The sequence below is a fragment of the Poeciliopsis prolifica genome, unplaced genomic scaffold, assembly GCF_027474105.1.
Source record: "Poeciliopsis prolifica strain line A6 unplaced genomic scaffold, Auburn_PproV2 SCAFFOLD022, whole genome shotgun sequence".
Classification (NCBI taxonomy): Eukaryota; Metazoa; Chordata; class Actinopteri; order Cyprinodontiformes; family Poeciliidae; genus Poeciliopsis; species Poeciliopsis prolifica.
The window spans coordinates 530,829-552,990 of record NW_026562397.1 but is presented as its reverse complement, the minus strand read 5'-3'; the positions used below and the strand labels follow the sequence as shown (position 1 = coordinate 552,990).

Here is a 22,162-nt window from a genome sequence, read left to right as displayed (position 1 = left end):
GTTATCTCAAAGGTGCACTCTGTAGGCATAGCAGTGGTTTGTTTATCAAGAATCTTTTTGAAAATGTTGACTTTCCAAGATTATCTAGACCTAATTGATTCAAGTTGGTTACTGCAGAGCCGATTGCTGACTTTGTTGACGGGTTTTCCCGAGAGACCCTTAGGGAAAAAGGTTTTCAGAAGGAGTCAGAATGATGGTCCATCTTTCTTTGAGTGTTTTGGTCTCTTCTTTGTTCATGTAACAGGTAATTCTATGTATAAATTAGTTTTAAATTGCCAATCAGAGTACAGTATGCCTCCTACTGTAGTGTAACTTGTCACTGCAGTAGTTGAAAACAATGCATGCGCAATGTGTCAGTGGTGAAAGTCCACTTCCTTTTCCCAGAGTATTAGGTAACAGGGTGATAAAACATTCACTCCGATAGGGAAGAAACTTTCCTATTTGATTAGTAATATGCTAGTCTTACATACGTGACAAAGTTCATTTGGAAAAGAAGTTTAAAGGTCAAGGCTGCACATGTAACTAAGAGAGTATTCAAAGATCACTGCTCTGAGTTGATCACAATTATGTAATGATAGGCTACACACTATCAACTTCAGTGCATGAAGTCACAAGTTTATACTTTTTAATAAATATATTAAAAAGTATATAATTTTAATTTTTTTTTTTATGTTTACCTTTTTTGAAGACTTTATGGTTGGTGTTTAGGTATTGTTAATATCTTACAATAACACATAATTACCTAGTTATATTTTCAAATTTTGTGTCAACTTTAAACTCAAAAAACACAGTGAGCAGCTGAATTAAAAAAAAAAAATCAAAAATACTTTATTGATCCCAAAGAAAAACTAAATATGTTAACATTAGAATGAGTTCCCTAGTGTCCCTACAACCAGGCGTAGCAAGTATTCTGGGGCAAACTTTGAACCCCTTCCAGTATGTCAGCATGTGTCCTACAGTGACATTTATGATTGTGCTGGTTATTTTAAATCTAACCTATTTTAAACCTATTTAAAATAGCTCTCTAGAGAAAGAGCCAAAAAAACACACAAAGCTTTGCTGAAATGATTTTTGCATATGTGTTTAATGTAAAAAAAAAAAAGAGAGTTTAGTTTGTGGAACACCAAACTGACCTCACCTTGTCCATATGCAGGCTACAGTCAAGGAAAGCAGCAGGGAGAAGTTTGATTTGAAGGCATATTTGTCCTTTAAGAGAAATGGACGTCTCAATGTTCTGATGGGTTTTAGATAAATTCTTTTAAAAGCACCATCACATAATCAGCATGCAGTAAACAGTGTATGCTGCCTGAGCTGGAGCTAGTTACTAATCTCATTAACAAGATACAAAGTGTTGCAAGACGGTCACTGTTGTACTCCATGTACATATCTGTCAAACATAATGAGCACATGACTAATTAGCATAGCATTGGGATTGATTATTGAAACTTATTTCTAAACAACTGTAGCTTTGACTACATGCCTGTTATTATTTATGCACACTATTGCTTTTAACTAGCATGAATAAAGCGAGAATGACTCTGCAATGTGTGAATGTGAGCTTGATGACAGGTCCAACCCAGCATTTTAGAATGTCAGTTCTGCTAGTCAGTAATTTGTTGTTTGTGTAATTATGATTTAAAATATTTGACTTCAACATTGTTTCTGCAGCTTGTAAAATAGTTTCTGGAAAGCATAGCGACTTATATAAATTTGGTTATTTTTTTATTAAAATAACAAAGGAGACCTCTGGCATTTAGAGATGCAAAAAGAATACAGTTTGATTGTTTTTATATTTATTTATTTTAACAATTATTGTTATAATTTAAAAAAAAAGTTAAGTCAAGTCTTCTGAGTAAGTCAGTCTGCTCTGTTTTCTCTCTAGTTAATCAATAAAAGATCATAATCTGATGTCATTTAAGGTGTCATGATTAAAGAAATGAAAGCGTGAAGAGGAGCTGACAGAAAGTCGACATTTACTGACTTGTAGCAGAACCAGGAAGCTACAGTACATATCTCCATGTCAGGTAACAACCAGTTAATGGTTAAAAGAACCTGCTCTGAAGAGCCTCATGGAGAAGAAAACCTTCCTTCCTTTCAGCAGCAGCTGCTGACTGTAAACATGATAACAGTTAATTATGTTAAGAAGACAGAACCGTATGTCACTGTTAGAGGTGTTGACTCAACTTGTTAGCTTATTGCTATGATCTTGTTTAGGTAATGGGGTTTTGATCTGTTGCAACATGTAGAACGCATCCTTATTAATTTTAATTCTACATGTGTTGGAGTATGCAGATGTGAATCTCAGTCATTCTGGTTAAAAAAGTCCAACGATGATCAAGGAGAACGAAGCCAATGTGTGTTTGAATCTAGATTACAGTTTTTCCAGTAACACTTTGACGTAACATTCGATCCTTGGTGGTAGATAATCATGGGTGACGTAGCATTACTGTTACATTCTGTGAGAAATGTCAGTGAGCTTTTATTAGCCTACTTGATAAACCTCTGCTTTGCAATTTTACCTTGTGCTCTTTGGGTCGGGGATGTGGATTCGCCTGCTGTTGCTGCACATACTTTCAGTAGAGGTTTTGCCAGGGAACTTGGGCAGGCAGCTGTGTGGATTGTTTTGATTTGCAAGGCAAATTGTTATATCAGGTGGTATATTTTCAAACTGGCTACTGGAGTCAGAATATTCCAGGTAATGGAAAACTGACGTGATTCTGATGGAATCGCATGATTTTCACAGTATAATACCATCTATAAGGGTGCATAATTGAAATGACACCATAGATTATATTTTTTTAACAATCTTGAGTTATTTTAAGGTGAAATATTTTTTATTTTATAGTTATAGTATAAAACGATAGTTATCAGATAAAATGTATCAGAGTAAGGGATGTATTACTATATTTCATGCATTTACTCTTAAATTTAGAATAGAACGGTTCAACATATGGCATAAATATTTCTCAGAATGGCGCGAGCAAAATTATACGAACCAAAATAAGAATAGTAGAACTGAAAAAAAAAAACTTGAGCTAGTAAGGCCAAGTTGATTTTACTCCAAATAGTCAGTCGGCTTGCAGCACATGCAGTTCTGTTTGAGCAGATAGCTGGAATATTCTGTTTACCTCGATAAGACTGTTAACTAGCTTCCTGATCTCTTTGCTCAATCATTTTAGCCAAAGACTGCCTGCTATTCTCGCAGGCTATAGTAAGCCACCACCACATAGATTAAACTGGGTGGGTGATGTCCTTACAAGACCATTTTATTCTATTTATAACCCCTGAAATGTGATACTGAGGCTTCGAAATGTACGGCGAGGCCAACTCCAGGTAAACTGAGGGCTTTTACTGCCCTGTGCTCGTTGTGCAGCAAGGATTTGTAAACTTTGTCATCAAAATTTTATACAGTAAGTTTAATGAATAACTTGCATGATCAGTCCCACTGTTATAGTCTTTTGTATTTATTTATGAATTTAGAACTTTTGTCCACTGTGGTAACACCTTTGCCTTGCAGCAAGAAGGTCTTGGGGTTGAGACCTGGTGTCTTTCTGCATGTTCTATGTTAAACCAAAATGCCACAGATAGGACTTCAGCAGACTGGGTTGAACTGATCAGTCAGCCCTCCTGGTCAGATGTTTTGAAATGATGTGAAAAGGAGAACATTTTTGTTTTTCTTCTGTCTTTAACAGCTTATTAAACACGATGACTTGTGGTTACACTGACTTTATCACCATAATCTCAGACAACTGTGGTTACATGAATAATTGTCATAATGACAGGCCTATTTCCATCATGTGTACATAAATTTTTTCTTAACTAAATTTAGCTTACAGTGGTTTTAGGCAAAGGGTGGTGTTGGGCCGGTTAAGCTTTAGCAAGCGTTAGTTCAAAATTGTGTTTGTTTTTAGTTCATTTCTAATTTAGTTCTGAGTTTGTTCATTAATTGATCATATTTCATTTGAAAAAAAAAACATGGTGATCATGACATCTCAGAGTAGGTAGGCCAATTATGTCTGTTTAATTTGCTCCTATTATCTTAGTTTAAACAAACTGTATGAAAGACCAATTCCCATTACTACTGTTCTCATTTACAGGTAATGATTTTGTCGGAATAATGCAAAATGAGTTTGAGGTATGAAAAGTCATTTTTCCTGACCTTGTTATCAGTGGTAGAACTGATAGCAAGGTCAGGAAAAATTGTGATTAATAAAAAAACAGCAAGGAGGGGCAAATTTAGTTTTGATTTTACACATGCTGCTGTGAAAGCAAGGAGGGCTTTGAAGATTAGTCATGAAATGTCTCTGCTAAAATCCAAAGTGTGCTTCTTCTGCTTTAACATTAACATGTAGGTGTGATGTGGAAATGGATGGGTTTCTAGGGCAGTTACACATAACCTACACAGTGTCGCTGACAGATTATTAGTGGAGCAGGTGTTTAAATTAGCTAATCAACCACAGTGATCACTTATTAATAATTGTAGTAAAAACATCAAACCTGAAAACATGATTCTGCAATGGACTGAATGTTCTGTTCTTTGTGTGCAAAATGTTTGCATGTTTTTTTTTATGTTGAATCCTGATACATTAGTGACGTTGTTGTCATTTTGTTGCTATGGCAATGAATCTGTGAGTAGTGTACAGTCAGAAAAAGAAGAAATAGCAGTGATTTTGAGCTTTTCTGCGTCATTTTTCTTTTTGTTGTGGTGCACATAACAAATTAATAATACATACATCTCCACATCTCATTTTGTTAACAAAATTGTTCCACAATGGCAGCACAGCTATGAATGACAAGTAAAAGAATAATCTTTTTGCCCTCCAGGCTTGTCTGCATGCGAAAAATTTCCACATTTAATCAATAACATGCAACTTATCTATGCAAGTTTCTTCCAGGCCAAGTTCAGTTTAGGTACTCACCAATACCGAGTACCGAGTTAACAAGTTGGTTTTTATACTTCATACAATAAAAATCGATTTATTTTATTTAGAACAGGATGGCTCTTCTTCTTTTTAAGCTTACAGACCCTCCCAACTGTTTTAATAAATCATAAATAGATCATGACATACAGATTGTTTAGTCATCAAATGCTTTTATCAAATTACTTGTTAAAAGACACATATTTTGTTAGAGCTCAGCAGCTTCATGTAGGCTGAGCCCGATCAGTATCGGTCTCCACTGCCAAGAACCATTGTTCTGTTACCAGCTGGAGACGCTCAAGCTCCAATCAAACTACTTAAACTAACAGTTTACAGTGTCCTGGGACAGGATACAAACAGTTTAATTAAACTAATTAACAGTTTAATTAAACTAATTAAACTGTTAGTTTAACAAGTCCAGTTGTTAGAACAGCCATAACCAGACTTGTTGTCTAGTTGTGATTGTTCTAAATGAAGGATTTAAAGAACAGCAGGAAGCACAGCTGATCTTAAATATAGGCCATTAGTAGAACATTCTGAAGATCTACAGAATGGAGTGAAAATTAGTGGATTAAATAAAAAGTAAAATGTCTCCTTCCAAATCCTTCAGGTTAATGGCCCCAGATGAAATGAGCTTTCCAGGAACAGCACAGCATTTATGTTTCTGCCTGTTGACAGTTCCGCAGGACTTAAAGGTCACACAGCTCAGCTTTTTGCAATGTGTTCTTGATACCTTGATGCCCCTGCAAGTGTCTGCAGCCTCACTGGAAGCAACCATGCTTGTTTAATAGAAAAACAAAGATGGAGTAGCAGCAGGAGCCTGTGTCTGCTGCTGCTCTGTTGCTGTGACGATTTAGTCGGTGGGCCTGACACACACAACCTGCTGTGAAAGTGTGCATACTTTGAGGAAGGTGAATGGAAACAGGGCACTTGTAGTGATGTTAACTTTGATAGTTGTGCATTTCTGAGCCAGAACTTCTACTGTGGAGAAATACAAACTAAAAACTGTATCTATAACTTACCCTATATCAAGGGAGCTTCATTTCAACATTGTGTCAGTCAAAATATTGATTTATCCATGCATTGTGATTAATTTTTCCAATTCAGTATCAATTTGGAAAAATTTGTTAAATCGGTTAGATTACCTGTCCTGCCTGCTATGGTGAGCAACACTGCTAGCACTGTCACTATATGAACTGGGTGTCTCATATCAGACAGCTGGATGTGAAGTCTTCGTCTTGAGAAGGAGACTTCAAGAGTTATTAGTGGTTGGCAAGCGACTATTGTTGTCACTGTGCCAGGATACCTGACCTCTATTCAAAAGACTATGGTGATAACCGCAGGAACTGCTTTGCATCTGACTGTAAACAAGAGAGAATTATTCTCATCAACCTCAATATCACAGATGGACCTGAGCACAGAGTACATATTAGTGAAGGTTAGCAACAAGAAGTCAGGTCAGAGGTCAGGTAGGCAGTGATAGACTTGGATTGTGAATACTTTCCAGATGGACTTTAAACTAACCATTAAACAAACTATTGCAATAATCTAACCTTGTGAAAACTGCTGTTGATATTTGTGAGACTGCTGGATTTAATCCATAAAATTACACATTTTCACTGCTGCTCTGATCACTTCACATATGCATCCACAGACTGATGAAAATTACCGGTAGTTAATCTTAGCACCACAATGCCTCGCTTCCTGGTGGGGTCTGTGGTTTTTAGTAGAAGTAAGCCTGGTTGAGTTCTGATCTTTCACCTTCTGTTCAGAAAAGCCAAAAGAACAACTTCTCTTTTATCTGCAATAAACTTGAGGAAACTCTGGCCCTTCAGCTTACTGATATTGTGGCCATACTTCCTCAGTGACTGCAGGTAACTATGGTTATTTAGTGACAGAAATATAAACTTCTGTGTCATCAACATAAATATCATGGGAGATGTAGTGACTCTTCCAACCAGGTGTCGCATGTAGTAATGGATATTGATAGTCAATAGCAGTTTGTTCTGAAATGCTGTTTAGGTTTAACTACTTTGGTTAAACATCCAGAAAACATTATTGCAGAAATGTTGTGTCTCACTAGAATGCAGCTGTACTTCGGTTGTCACTACACTAAATTTTGAAACTTGTTACTGTTAAATAATTAATAGCTTCACAATATCATTATCTTATGTTGAAAATTGTGCTGTCTGTCAATGTGCTGCTGATTGAAATCATGTTTACATGGCTTGAGTTAGCATAGTATTATTCAGCATGGAATACTTTGAGCTGCTGGCTTACATAAGACACAAAGGTGTTTTCCTCTTCTGTTGTGCTGAGAAGTACAGATCTGGTTTGATTATGCCTGCTGTGTTCCTAAAGCCTGTGATTCAGCACTTTGCTCCTAATCAGTTCTACCCTGAAGCTGAGTGGCTTCTGCTGCCTACTCAGGGCTAATGGAGGACCAGGAGCAGCTTAGCTGCATCCTGCACCAAGAACAGCTGCTTATTGGGTCACTTACTGTTTTCAGGAATCTCTGGGTTATACTCTAGCTGTATATGCGTGTGCATGTGTGTGTGTGTGTGTGTGTGTGTGTGGGGGGGGGGCTTGAGGGGTGTCTTCTGTTCAGGGGCATTTCTGTTCAGCTTTAAGGGTTTTGGAGCTCAGCAGCTTTGGGATTTGTTTGCTACACTAAATATCAATGTCACTGAATATTACAAAGAGGTAAAACTGAAGCATCAAGAAAGTCCACAGTGATGGTTGTTTTCAGGCTTAATTGCATTAAAGAACTTCGTATATTTATGTATTTTGCCTTCTCATTTTTTCATAAACATTCATAATGTACTGAACTAAATATAATTTCTTTTCATCAACTGGTTCCAGAGGAACTGTTTATAATATTTCCCATATACAGTTAGAATCTACCGTATAGTTTCTAATGTGATACCCAATGTGCCTAATGCACATTAGGTATCTTTAAGAACTGGTTGTTGTCTGTGCAGTTCCATTAATGAAATCTGATTATTTGGAGGATGATTTAATGAAGCACATGGGGCCAATCAGAAAGCAGAGCTGTTTGAGGTAATAAGACGTGTCAGAATGTAAGATTGAGCTGAATGTAGCTGATGCATTTAAATAAAAGTGGATTTTATTCATGCAAATTTGACCATTACTGATGCTTTTTGTGAGGTTTAATTTTGTTTGAGGAGATTGTTAGTCTTCTCTGTTCATTACAACAGTAAGGCTGTAGGAGAACCTACTAGTTAATCCTCCATACAAATAAGCATAAATGAAGGCAATTAAGCCTAGGAGAAGGCATTATGGGATGCTTGGCTCCAATTGGGTGTTGCTAAACTGGGACAACCTACCTGAGTATTGTTAGGGTAATCTCTCCACTGTAGTATTACATTATATTCAAATATAGATGGACAATTCCTGCAGGATAATGCATCATGTCACAAAGCTCAAATAACCCTAAGTTGCTTTGTTGGACATATCAAAATCCACTGTACTGAAACAGCTTCCACCAGATCCCAGTCCTATGGAATCCTGCTAAAAGAAAAAAAAGCATCTTTTTCGTTTTTGAAGGATAGGCTCATGTTCTTCTGAGAGACAGACAGAGATCTTGATCACTTTAGCTCATGAAATTTCTCCCTACAACATATTTGATCAAGGCTGCATTATGACAAAGATCAAAGTCATTATTATGATACATTACTGGACTAAACAAGTCTGCAACACCACACAGAGTTGGATCACCCTGAGTCTTAATTGTGTCCTTCTCTTTGTGACTGCAGTTACTGATGTGGAACTGAAGCGGCTGAAGGATGCCTTCAAGAGAACCAGCGGTCTGTCATGTTACATGACCCAACAGTGTTTCTACAGAGAAGTGCTGGGAGATGGGGTTCCCCCGAAGGTTGCAGAGGTAAGCCACAGTAATGTCACAATTTATGTTATGTAGCTGAAATGAAAAGTTAGTAGAAGTGAGGAGTGGGGTCCAAATAAGTGATGCTTTTGTTTTTTTTGGAGTGGTAAAAACAAACTCTTTCAGGGTTTCCCCCAGAAGGCTTTCTAAGCCTGATGATTGGGACAGTTATCCAGCAGCCCCTTGTGATTTTGTTTTAAAATATGTTAAAAGTTGACTGGAGATGTAAAATATGACTAAGTAAAATTATCTTATTGAAAGATATTGTTGACAATACTTGAACACACAAATATAGAGATTTACAAAAAGGAAATGTGCAGGGGTGCAGACTGAGAGTACCCAGCTCTGTGCCCAGTTCAACTCATCAGCTATAAACCTGCCTTTGCTTTCACTGTTACTACTGTATAAAAAACCCTGTGACATTCAGGTAGGGGGGAAACCCTTTCTGTTTGGAAGATCATAGTAATTTCCCCAACTGTGTGTACTTATTCAAATCTGACGCTATTTTTTATCTTTAGGGTAGCTAAAACATTAAACTCCAGAAATACTTTCTGGCCACTTCAAACCATAAATTGCAACACACTGAACCATGTTGCACTCATATTCACCATTAATACGCTGAATATTGGTAGTCTCTGGCAGCACAATGTTCACAGATTGAGGAGGAGTGTCATGGAAAATGCCAAAAACAGCTCAGTGTCTTTTTTTTTTTTTTTTTTCAATTTTCTGAGTTTAAAATTTTGTATATTTTATTTAACAACCGTATTTTATGATTTTCTTTCATGTTTTGTTAGCTTAAAAACACTGTTCAATTTTGCTTTAAGGTTCTACATGAAGGTTCTTGAAGTGGCTGAAAGTCCTGACTCATATCTGACGGAGAAGGTTAGGGTGATGGCATGAAGGCCTTTCAACCCAAAGGCTTGGAGCTCATAGCAGAAGTTAGTTAGAATGGTCTATGGTACCAGTGGAAACATGTTAAAACCTGATAAACTGTCACACAGCCTTATCATGTCTTCCCTTGAGTCATTATATAAGAGTTTCTCATTCCAAAAACAACAGAACTTTTTATAGATATTTTCAGGGAGCAAATGAGAGAGCTCCTCCTTTTACTGAACACCTGCCATAGATGTAACTGCTGTAGATGTACATCAGGTTGGGTTCAGGTGTGTGACGTGTGTTTGGTGCGGCCTGCTGTGATCCAACCTCCTTCTGTCACACCTGTTTATTATTGTGAACTCTTTTCATAGGGAACCGATCAGAAGCAGGTGCAATCAGAGCTGCATAATGGTGACCTAGTAGTTTTAGATAATAGTAGTACAACACGGTTCCCTTCAGGAGCGTACAGTCAGCTCTCATTCAGCGTCTTCAGTGCGTTTAAGTATGGCTGGTGTTAGTCATCCTCCTCTCACACAGTGTTTCAGTACTTCAACTTTCCCCTCCTCCCCTCCTTCCCTCTTTGTGCTGCTGCTGCCTCTGTGTCACCATGACAGTTGAGTTCAGTGACATCTCTCCAAAAGCAAGGTTTCAGCTGGTGTCTTCAAACATGCCTGCAGATGTTCCATATCTTTACAGTTCTAGGAAAAGAGTGTGATCAGTCAGAAAGTTAGTCCTTAATCAATTGAAGATTTATCCAGAGTTCCCCTTTGAAATATGTGAAGTATCATCAGATCCACAAACTTCACCCCTTTTACACAACTGAAAAAAAGCATTTTGCATAATTGTCTCCTTCATGCAGTGGGGGGCATTGACTTTTATTCTCCTTTGATTGTATGGTAGCTGCAGGTGTTTATATGCTATCTGCCCATATGCAGCGATGAGAAGACAATGCATATGGAAGCATCATCTGTGGGACTGTTGTTCTTGAGGCTGCAAAACTGTGATGTCGAGAACTACTGTAAATGACTATTTTAGTAATCGAGTAATTCAATCAGAGATTTCCCTGTTCTGTAGCAGCTACTTCTACTTTAGCAAGTAAAAAAAATAGATACATAAAAAAAAATCATAAAAGAAGTATGAAATAGTTATTTTATAAAATATATTTAAGAAGTAAAATCTTATTAGACAGTGACATAATTTGTGACGTTGCCATTAAAAAGAAATTGCAGATGTTTGTGAAGGGTAATTAGTGTTATTAGCTGTGTGCCTAGGGGTTTCCATAGATACTGTGGGTATTCTGTGGCGAGTTACGGAAATGAAAGTATTTTCACATGTAGGCGTCACTGACATAACAAGGATAGATCAGACTTTAGATTTTACCTGCAGTCAATACTAACACTTGAACTTTGTTTTCTATTGATCTATTCAATTTACACCATAAACCTAAACTTCCTTGAATGTTATATGTAATAAACCCCTGTTTGACTCGGCATGTTATAATGTAGCATGGTATTGCCTTATACTGTGTCAGTCAGTGTTTGAATGCACAGTCATACAGATGTGATGTCTGCTTGTTGAGTATGAACAGTTAGCATCACGACATGTCATCCTGATACAATGATATAAAAAAATGAGCTTGTCTGTAGTCACTGCTGGTATTTTGGACTTAATATGCTCCAACCCGTACTTTCCATGACGAACAGACGGTTTGTAGAGTTGGTGGGATTCCCCTCTAATCTCATTTTACTATGCATTACAAACTTGAACAAGGTTGTTTCGTCACAGAGGACACAGACTGGTTTCAGTTGTTTCACTGTGAGCTCAGCAGGTTGCTGTGAATTCATGTCAGTGTACGTTATGTACTCAGAATGATTCATTACCTCTACTGCAATTATTCATCTTCTGGGTTCAGAGGGAAAATGTCAGGTAAATCCTTCCTTGCTGGTTGTGACATAACATGAGTCATCACTACATGTGTTTACCATGTAGTCTGTCTATTTAGTACTTTTATATTCAGTAGAACCATCAGAAGGCAGCAGAGGGGAAAAAGTGATGGTGGATTTAAAAGTTAGGAAAGTGTGACACACATTGACTTCCTTTTTTTCAAACCACAAGTTCGGCTCCTACAGTGTGTGACCTACTGACAAGGACATGCTCCAATAGCTCACTGACTGCACAGTCCCCTCCACAAGTACAATCCTCAGTTATCATGCTTTGCAGCGGCTGCACCGTTTGGGATCTCAGTAAGGAAACAGTTTTCTGTGTCACCATGTCCTGTTGTAATACATAGTTAAAATCTTTATGTAAACTGTTTTTAAAGCTGGTGACTGGTAGTATTTCTTCTCCCTGCTTTCATCTTTAAAACATGATTTTGTTTCATGAATTTTATAATGTAAAGCAATTAGTTTATACATTTTCAACAGATAAATAAATCTGCATGAGTGGAGAAATGGTCCATCCGACACCACTCCATGTTTTTTAGCACTTTGAAATGCCTTGTAGCTGAAATGTGCTATACAAATAAAATTTGATTGATTGATTTACATTTCATGAAGAGTAAAGTTGTGCTTAGTATCTTGTTCAGTGGTTTTTATGTTGTTTCCTTTAGTGGTTCTTGGTGCAGCGTTACCACACGTGAGGAGGGATAACAAGCTTTTCAAAGTGATTGGTTGATTTGTGAAAAAGAACTGCAGCTGCTGAAAATGTGACAAATGTTGCCATTTTGGCTCCCAATCAAACCAAATCTATAAATTGTGAAAACATCATTAGTATAATGGTCCAGATGCTTATTACTATGCTTCTTTTTTTTTTTTTTTTTTTTTTTTTTTGCATATCTGTACCTGGAACAAATCCATAGGAAAATAGAAGAGGCCAAAACCCACAACCAGAAAAAGGGAAACATTTAAACAAACTCTGTTAAACTTGCACATTGTTAATAGGCAAAGTGTCTCAGATTTTCATTAAGCTCATCAGGTTTTGTGCTCATCAGTACGAGGGACTTTCTCCATTGTTTCCTGTCTTTGTCCAAATATAAACTACATGTTATTTCTAAGAACAAGTTACTCATTATTACTATGAAAAATAATCAGTTTCAGATCTAGAATTTTGCCACTCATGTTGGAGCTTCTGTTATGTTGGAGCTGATTTGCTCATGTTTTTAGACTTTTGCTTATAATGTGTTTGGTTGAGGCATTGCATGGTTGGGCAGTAATTTATCTGGTGTTGGAGAGTTTTCAACTGGAATGAGTTTTGCACTGTTTTACTTTCAGTTAAGATGTGTAACCGTGGCAACAGTGTTTTGTTTTTACAATTAGGAGCAGCTGATTAGCATCTCAACATCTCAGATAAATCTTGAATTTTGACTCCACATTCCAGAGGAGATGAAAAGGCTTTCTGGATGCAGAGCAGGACATGAAGGAAGAAGTTTACATATTTGAACATGGTTATTCCTTTTTAACTTTTGACTAAATAAAACATTTTTGTGTTATCAGCAGCACTGTTTTCCATGTATTATTTCTGAATATCTTCAGCCTTTGTGTTTCTGTCTGTTTCAGGTGATCTACAGCTCGTTTGGAGGCTCCTCTAAAGGGCTGCACTTTAACAACCTGATAGTGGGGCTAGTGCTGCTGACCAGAGGGCGTGATGAGGAGAAGGCTAAGTGTAAGTACTTTCACTTGAGCTAGGAAGTCTGTATTCATGTTTCATTTTGAAATGTTTGAGAGATTTCTGACCATGTCTCAGATTTTCTTGGGAAACGGTCAATAAAATTCCTTTCCTATCCAACACTTCAGCTGTTCCACTTCTGAAGGTTGCATTCTCCAAAATGCTTTATTATGAAAGCCTAGGCTATAGTAAAGCTGATGATAAAGCCTTACTTTATTTATGTCAAATATAGATCCAACATCTCTCAATACTCAAAACATTCAGACATTTTGCTTTAGCTGGAAGTGCATGTTTCATAAAAAGTTTGCAGATACTGGAGCTGAACTGTGTCCACAGTTATAAAGCAAGTTTTAGTTTTGACCATATCAACATAATTTTTATGCAGGACAATGCTCTATCGAGCTTCACAGTACTCCACAATGTGGCTACCCAGTAAAGGCCTTAAAGATGAAAGAATAATGAAGTGCCCTCTTCCTCACCATTACAACTTGAGTAATAATTGTTCACAGTGTATCTTTGTATAATCAGTTTTCTGCTCATCAGTTCTGCATATTGTGCATCTGTGTACTGTTGCTCAAATAGTTAGCCAGATAAAGTTGCATTGAGAGCTTCAGCAGGATATAGGTTTGGATGAAAACTGAGCAACCACAGAATATTAAATGTTTCCCAATCAGAAATCCTTTTATTGTCATTGTACAAGAAAGAAAACACAGAAAACAAAAATAGCGACTCTCAAAGGCACATCAAATAAATAAATAAAATGATAAAAAATAAATATATCTCAATTCATATAAAAATATAGTAGAAACACCGGAAAACATCTGGCGTATTAATAAAAAAATGATCATGTTTTAGATGAATTACCTGTCCTCAGTACACAGCTTGGATAAAAACAGTTTTTTACTCTGTGTGTTCTTAACTTCATGGCCCTGAAGCCCCTCCCTGAGGGCAGGAGTTTGAAGAGGTGGTGGTCTGGGTGTGAGGGGTCCTTGATGATGCTGCAGGTCCTGTAGATCTCCTCCAGATGTGGAAGAGGCCAGTTAATCAGTGTCCGGGTGGTGTTTATGACCCTCTGGAGCTGCTTCCTTTGTGCCGCAGGAAGTGAGAAAGCTCACTTCCTGTGGCAAGGTACCATGGCTCAACACGGCACCTTGTTGAGCCATAGAACAATGCCAACAGCTCACTTCTCTGGTGGAGTACTGGGTGAGGGACTGGTAAAAACCCTCACAGTGCCCTCAGCTCCCTCCTCCCTGTCACACCATCAGCTCCAGCATCTTTCCAGGAGGTCACTGCCTCCTGCACCTGAACAGTGATGGTCTGGCTGTTGAAGGATGCAGTAGGGGCTCTGCTGGTGACTCAGCCTCAAAATGGGTGAAGAAATGATTGATTCACAGCTAAAAGGAAGAGCCTTATTTATTTTAAACAACTGAATGCTGAAATCCTCTCCCAATTATTTTAACTGATGTTTAATCATAACAATGCAGCATCTCTCAGGACGTCACAGTGTCATTCTAGTTTTTATCATCATCACTGGTTCTTTGAACAAGAGGCCTGCCTTCCTGTGATAAAGATGAATTCTCTGTGACACTGTGCGTGTGTGTGTTTTCAGACCTCTTCAGCCTGTTTGCCAGTGATCTCAGTGGATATGCTGCCAGGGAAGATATCGAGGCAGTTCTGCAGGCCCTTGATGGAGAAGTCCCGTCCTCCCTGAAGAGGTGCTTCGCAGAGGTATGTAAACACAGCACAGACTTCTCCAGTTGTAGTGTCTGAACAGTCAGTTGACGCTTGTTGAGCATTCACACCTGAAATACCACTCAGAAAAATGATGTTTAATACACAAAATGTACGATTTCCATAGTTTACTCTCCTCACACTAATTAGAAATGTAAGGTTATTGGACACTGCTTTGCTGGGAATTCTGTTTTCTGAACGACATACTGTACATCGTTTAACTCCACTATTGTAAATTGTAAAATACTACAAAACTTGTACTTTATCAAGTCTAGAGGACTCCATAGTGCTTCACATTACATTCAGTAATTCACACATTCACAAGCTGACGATGGTAAGCTGCTGGACAGTAGCTACAGCTGCCATAGAGTCGGAATCAATTTGGCAACCCCACCGATTGCAGGATGAACTCCTACCACAATAGCTACCATCATTTGCATGTGACATCACACGCTTCAAAAGCTCCCACTCCGCCATGACAGACGTCAAAACAACCTATGCTTTCCTGTAAAGATTGTCAAAAAATAGTTGGTAGCCTCATATTGCCTTTATTTAGTTGATTTCATTGTGAAATTTGTCATAGGTTGCTGTGCAGTTGACTGCATAAACTGACAAGCGTGCAAATCAGGCTGCTAATTTTTTCATAAATCTTTAATGAGGAAAAAAGATGGAACCCACTGCTGACCCAAAGTTGTCCATTAGTAGAGCTCTGTTCGGTGACCATCTTGGCACCTTTTAAAGAAACTTTGCTCATATTAATGTAAGATATTGTCAAATTCTCCCCAGCTTTGTACCATACTCGGCATGAGGATGACATGCCAAGCAGCCTGCATCAGAATATTAATGTTTCCAATATTGCCCAGGGATAATGTGTCAGGTTATTGTATTTTGAGTGACATGCATCAACACTGCAGACTAATATTTTAAAGTATTGGTCCATGGGCTTGGACTTGGGATAGTTTTGCCCTTGACGCCTAAACCTGGATGAGATGTTTAGACTCTTAGGATGGGGTGGGAAATCAAAATGATGGAAAACAAAGACATGGGGAATGAACCAACATAAAGGTGGAAATATTGAACAGTTACATTTTTTTTGATAATATCATCTAGAATGATAATTTAGGTAATGAGATGCTGCAAGATATCGTTTCACTCTGCATTCTTGTTAAATTTAACATAGTTTGTTTAATGATCTGACAGGCTAGCGTTTTTTCCTGCACTCCCACTAAATAAAAGGGAAAAGAGAAAAAAAAGGCTTGTTGGAATTGATATAGCAGAGGTTGTCCATGTCTGCTAGGAAATCCTCATTTCTTAAAATTACTCTCAGTTGAATTAACATCCCACCGGGAGGCAATAACTCAGCTGACATCGTTTCCTGCAGGGAAATTAAATACACCCCATTACAGCCAGATGACTTGGCTCTTTGGGAACACATAGTAATTGCTCCTTACTGGTGATTTTCTGCAGAGTGACAAGGTCAACTATGAGCGCTTCAGGAACTGGCTGCTGCAGAACAAGGAGGCCTTCACTCTGTCTCGATGGCTTCTCTCTGGAGGAGTGTGTGTCACGCTGACAGATGACAGTGACACGCCCACCTTCTACCAGACCCTCGCTGGCGTCACACACTGTGAGTCCGTTTAAGTCTTCTTGACTATATACTTGCTCTATTTGACATTTCAAAAATAAATTGCAGAGGACCCACACCAAATTATTATGAGGTGATTTTTTGGCTGTATCAAAATTTATATATATTGCAAAACTGCAATGAAAACACTGTTTTTGCATCACACGGATCACATGATCAACTACCAGCACAAACCATGAAGAAGAAGATAGGAAGTAGTTGAAGGATGATGTCGTGGCATGGTTTTTAAATGATTTATTGTGTGAACAAACTTATTCATGTGTGATTTTAATTGTATTTCTTATTTAATGGAAACACAGCAATGGTGAAATTGTGTTTATTCGACATTAGCGGAATATTAACAAAGTTTTACACTCGACGGAAACGTGGTTAGTTACACATTTACATACCCACCATACACAAACATAAAGATTAATCAGGACTCAATCGGATTCCTCATGTCTCTCTTCATGAACATAACAAGAGACGGAGATGAACTCAATGCTGCTATTTCTGATGCAGTGAATCCAAGTTAAAATCTTTGTTATTCCTGTGATGTGTTGCTGTTGGTTCCCCTTCAGCACATCTTCATCCCAGTTCTGTCTCAGTTGTAGAGGTTGTTGGTGTTGTGAATTGATGAAATGCCTCAGTGCTCAGATGAAATCCTTGCTGTAGTTGTATGTACTGCATAGGTCCCTCCAGACTGATAGACACTTCTGGTAAAGACTTACAAAAAGACTTAAAATAAGTACACTTTTTCAGATTGTAAGGGCATAAATTCTCTTATTGCAATGCAAAAGTGCTGCCAACTGTAACATGACAGAAAGTGAAAATAGATGAGGTCTTCTGCAAGGTACTGTACTTGTGTTTAGACATGAGGAGTTTTCTGTCATTATTCCAGGAATTTATGTCTTAAGCTTTTCAAAACTTATTCAGTTTTTCTGAGGTATTGACGACCTTGCATAAAAGCATTTCATGAAATTGATTCTTGAGGTTGCAGGTTAAAGGCCAAGTAAATATAGTGAAGCTTAATTTCACCAATTAGGAGCAGAGCCCTGGAAAGAGCCTATCTTGACCAGGTAACCTGGACTTTGCCTTTAATCTGCCTGCTCCCATCTTATCCTCTTAACTTTGCGTCTCTGCATGTGAGTGTGTGTGTACGTATGTTAGAGTCGGAGAGAGAGTGAGTGACACAAGTGTGGTACATGACTCTTTCCAGAACAAGGTGGTAAAGCTTGACTCATGACTGAGCTTACCAGTTGGAGTCATCTTCTGCAAGCCTACTGTCACGGTATAGTCAAGGTGTTGGGAGTCTCTGCATTCCCAACAGGATGGTCTAGTTTCTGTTTTTTTTTTTTTTTTGCGTTGAGTTAATTTTGCTACATACAGGCAGTGGCAACACCTGTCCAAGGATGTTCTCTGGATAATGGTATGGTATCTCTGCTGCCACTCTGAGAGAGTTGCACCCATAGGTGGGTAATCAGACCTTCAGGGTTTCTTCTTTCTGTTGGAAACCTTTTTTCTGTTGTCAGTTAAATGGCTTTTATGTCTAGAACCATCTCATACGTCGAACTGGAGTCAGTTATGTTTTTGAGATTTATGTGACCTTTTGTTCTTAGATGAGAAGAATCTTACTCTTGCATTCTAAGTTTGACCTTTCTTCAGTTACACAGCTACTGCAGAAGCTTCTTACAATCTGCTTCCTCAGTATATTGTCATAATTGATGGAATTGTTGCTCTGATGCTCAGTGTGTCTTTTGAGTGTTGAGGGTAACACGAGTTCAAATCCTTGGGTCAGTTGCTAATGTGTTATAGATACGTCAGCACCTGCCAACATAGATAGGCTGATTCTGCATAGAGATGCATTGATTGAGTTTTTAGTCAATTTCTAATCTCCATCTTTGTAAAACTTTGATCAGTGGATACAAGTTTTGGAAGAATTTTGAAGAACAAGATTAAAAATATGTTCTCTGACTTTGGTCCCATGAGTTATAATTAATTATTTAATCAAATTAGTTGCAGAGAGAACAGTTAATGTAAATCAGGAACTCATTAGTTTAAACCAAAGACAAAGTGATTTGGAGTTACAGTCTCTGTTCGTGATTAGTGCCATCAGCATGCCTAGTTTTACCAAAACAACTTTCTCCTTGTGTAGATTCCAGAAAATGAGATTTTCCAAAAGCTGCCAACATTTCCGTGTACATCATATTCCACGACAGACGGCGGTAAAGAGTTTTAAATGTCTTATGATGCAAAATTGTCTTTTTGTGCATTTTTGTATGTCCATTTGGGACTCTATTACTTCTAGAGCAGTAAAAATAAACATCCAGACACTTGAGCCATTTAAAAAAACTCCCGATTATTAAGTTAACAATCCCAGGAAAGCCAAACTCCTTACTCTTCATTATTGGAAGACATTCAGCTGGTTTTACAGCTGAATGTACCGTACAAATGCCTCTGCTGCCTAGAACCTGGTTGTGAAATCTCATAATTTGGAAATAACCTGCCAAAAAATAATTGAATGCAAAGAGTAATGAACATTTTGGTATAGCTCATGTTCAGTGCAGTATAAAAAGTCCCATTTAAGTGATGAAATGGAACAATGTTGATGGTACTCCATTGAGCCTTCCTGTCATGTACCAAATTCCTGCCCTCTTTGACCTCTCCATTTGTCATAGAAACTGTTTTTATTTAAAATGCTTTATACATCTCCCTTACATTGAAAATGGCAAGCCTCAGTGACAGCCTCCACACTGAAGAGTGCTATCGTTAGTGATGCTAAAGCAGCGGTAAGGTAAACTGCTAATCTGCATCTTTAAAGTGTGATGTTTTTTTGCAGAACTTCTGAAAATCTGAATATTGTGACAGATTTAATGGTCAGGATTATGCTATACTATGCTGGTGACTGTAAGGACAGGAAGGACAGGGGAAGACATGCAGGGCAACTCCTTTGGAAGGATGAGGAGTTTTATTGATTTGCCATTAGATGTTTCAGAATAACAATCCAAAAGTGATGTTATGATTCCCGTCTTCCAGCCGAAAAAGGCTATCATGTTAGGAAAAACACTGATGTCTTACCTTCCCCCTCACTGACACTGAGGTTTTATACATCCATCCTTTTAGTCCAAACTCTGTAGACCACAGAAGGTCTTTCTGCTTTTTGCTTGTTTTATTATTATCTTCAAGGAGGATCTAATGTTTTGTTTTTGCTGTGGCTGCAGCATTTAACTGAGCTTTGAGACTGGGATGTGTCTTCTCCCTGCCTCAGTCCATAACCCTCAATAATTTATCAGTCTTTCATCCATTTGTCTGTGTTAGCTCAATATAGCTCTCTGAACATTCTACTGTAAATCATTGATTTTGCTCCCCTTAGTTTCTTTCAGTCAACCAGCTGGAACTGCTACAGTAAACAGGAATGCTGAAAGCATTTCCCAGCATGTACTGGCCCAACTGTCCTGATGTTTACCTCCAGGACTCAGAATCGGTACCACAGGCACAGGGAACTGTCTGCTCTCTACTGTCGTGCTTCATTCTGCCATCCTCATTGAAACTTTGACCAGCAGTTAAAAGCTGCAACCTAAAATCAACCTTGTTTTTAACAATCAACCTTGTTTTTAACAAGGTTGATTTTATTGTCAGTTTGTTCTGCCAGGAACTGACTGTAATTTGATTGCATGTCTACATGTATTTTGACACCTGTCATGTATGCCAACAGCTACTGTATCTGTCTAGCTGCTGAATCCTATTTGCTTAATCTAAGGATTAGCATGTTGACAGGGAGAGACTAGTCCATCGAGCCTGGCAGAGCTTCATACAATGCTCTCTTTATCTGAACAGTCAGAGTATTCCCTCTCTGTCTACTTCACTCCCATACAGTTTAATGATTATATCCTTTAAAGCTGCAATAGATAAGTTCTATTAAAAAAAATGTTTTTCATATTCATTTTTAAACCGATATGCTGTGTGGTTGCAACACATGATACTGCTCCCACATGCTGAGTCATACTGTACACCAGGGGTGCTCAATATGTCAATCGTGATTGACTGGTCAATTGCAGGAAGGTTTTGAGTCGGTCTCAGCAGCAGGTGACAAACTAAAGGCCACCAGGACTCTGAGACCAGCACTTCCTCTTCTGACAGGCTTATAAGAATATTCACCAAGATCCTAAACATTTATTATTACTCTTCATTAAAGAGTAATAATAATGAAATCAACAAAACGTGTTAAAATTAATATTCTTAGTAATTATTGTTAAGGTGCATTCCAGATCCATTAATAAATGAAAAGGCGACTCAAAGACAGACTGACTAGCAGAGCAGGAGTTTAAATTAGCTAATCAACCACTGCTGTGTTCATGAGAGGCTTATTAATAATGGATAAATAAAGATCAAGCCTGGAAACCTGATATTGTAACGGACTGAATGTTTTTAATGTAATCTTTGCCCGACTTGTGGGGCGCAGGCAGTTGCCACGGCAACGGGTGTGCTTAACAATGAAAAGAGACGGAGAATAAAAAGGTGCGAGTGGTTCTGAGTTGATCACCTGTTCAGGTTGTTTACCTTTGTTGCCCTTTGCTGTGGTTCATCACAGCCACTGTAGTTTCTGAACTTTCAATGAATGACAAACTTGGACTAATTAACTCGTTCGTTTGCAGTAAACATTTGCAGTCATAACAAACATCAGATGCCATTAGATGTTTGGCAAGCCTCAAACATCTAATGGCATGTTTGAGGCTTATAATTTAATTATATCTGAGATATAATTAAGTTAATTATATCCCAGATTCAGAAGATTTGCCTTTACCTTTGCAGAGCTCTTTGGTTCCTCCTATCAGTCTGTAGTTTCTCATATTGACGTCATCAAACCAAATTTCAGATCTACCATAACTGACTGACAGCTGCTGGTCTCAGGTTTGCAACCAGCTTCTGACTGAGAAACCAGTAACCTCCTGCCAGTGTCAGAATCTCACTGAGGAAGAAACCGCATAAGGTTTTCTATCACTTTATCATTTCTGATATAACTGATGTATATCCGTATAGAAATGAGTCAATAGGGTTTAATTTACAATTTTTATGGCTTTGTGTCATGAGGTAGATCTCATCCTACTGGGGAGAGGAAAAAGTAGATCTTGGTCTGTTGAGACTTCATAGTCAAGTATACAAAATGCCTTGATTTCTCATGAGAAATTCCTTCATTTCACACAATTCTAATGTGGGAAATGACACACATTCCTCTTCATCAGAGTAGTCACCACACAACTGGTGCTGCACAGAGAGCAGCAGTCACGCTATGCCTTTTTGTATAGCGACCTGAGTGTGGACATGATCAGCTTGACGTCACAAACAAAACAATTCAATGTAAATACAGTTTTCTGTCAAGCAGTTTTAAAAATCCAGCTATTGCAGCAATTCTGACAGTTCGGTAGAAAATCAATTAAATAAAAA

At 38.1% G+C, this 22,162-nt stretch overlaps 1 protein-coding gene across 6 annotated transcripts in view; it reads left to right on the top strand.

The window, feature by feature from the left end:
* The window catches only part of usp32 (ubiquitin specific peptidase 32), a 50,697-nt gene that overhangs the window by 2,104 nt on the left and 26,431 nt on the right, over window positions 1-22,162 (top strand). For 5 of the 6 annotated variants that reach the window (XM_055045501.1, XM_055045498.1, XM_055045499.1 and 2 more), the window contains exons 2-5: window positions 8,696-8,823; window positions 13,254-13,359; window positions 14,972-15,090; window positions 16,561-16,720. In XM_055045501.1, coding sequence (XP_054901476.1) covers window positions 8,696-8,823; window positions 13,254-13,359; window positions 14,972-15,090; window positions 16,561-16,720 — 513 coding nt within the window. Of the gene's footprint in view, window positions 1-8,695; window positions 8,824-13,253; window positions 13,360-14,971; window positions 15,091-16,560; window positions 16,721-17,945; window positions 18,190-22,162 lie in introns of those variants that run through there. The other variant, XM_055045502.1, reaches the window with a different exon arrangement.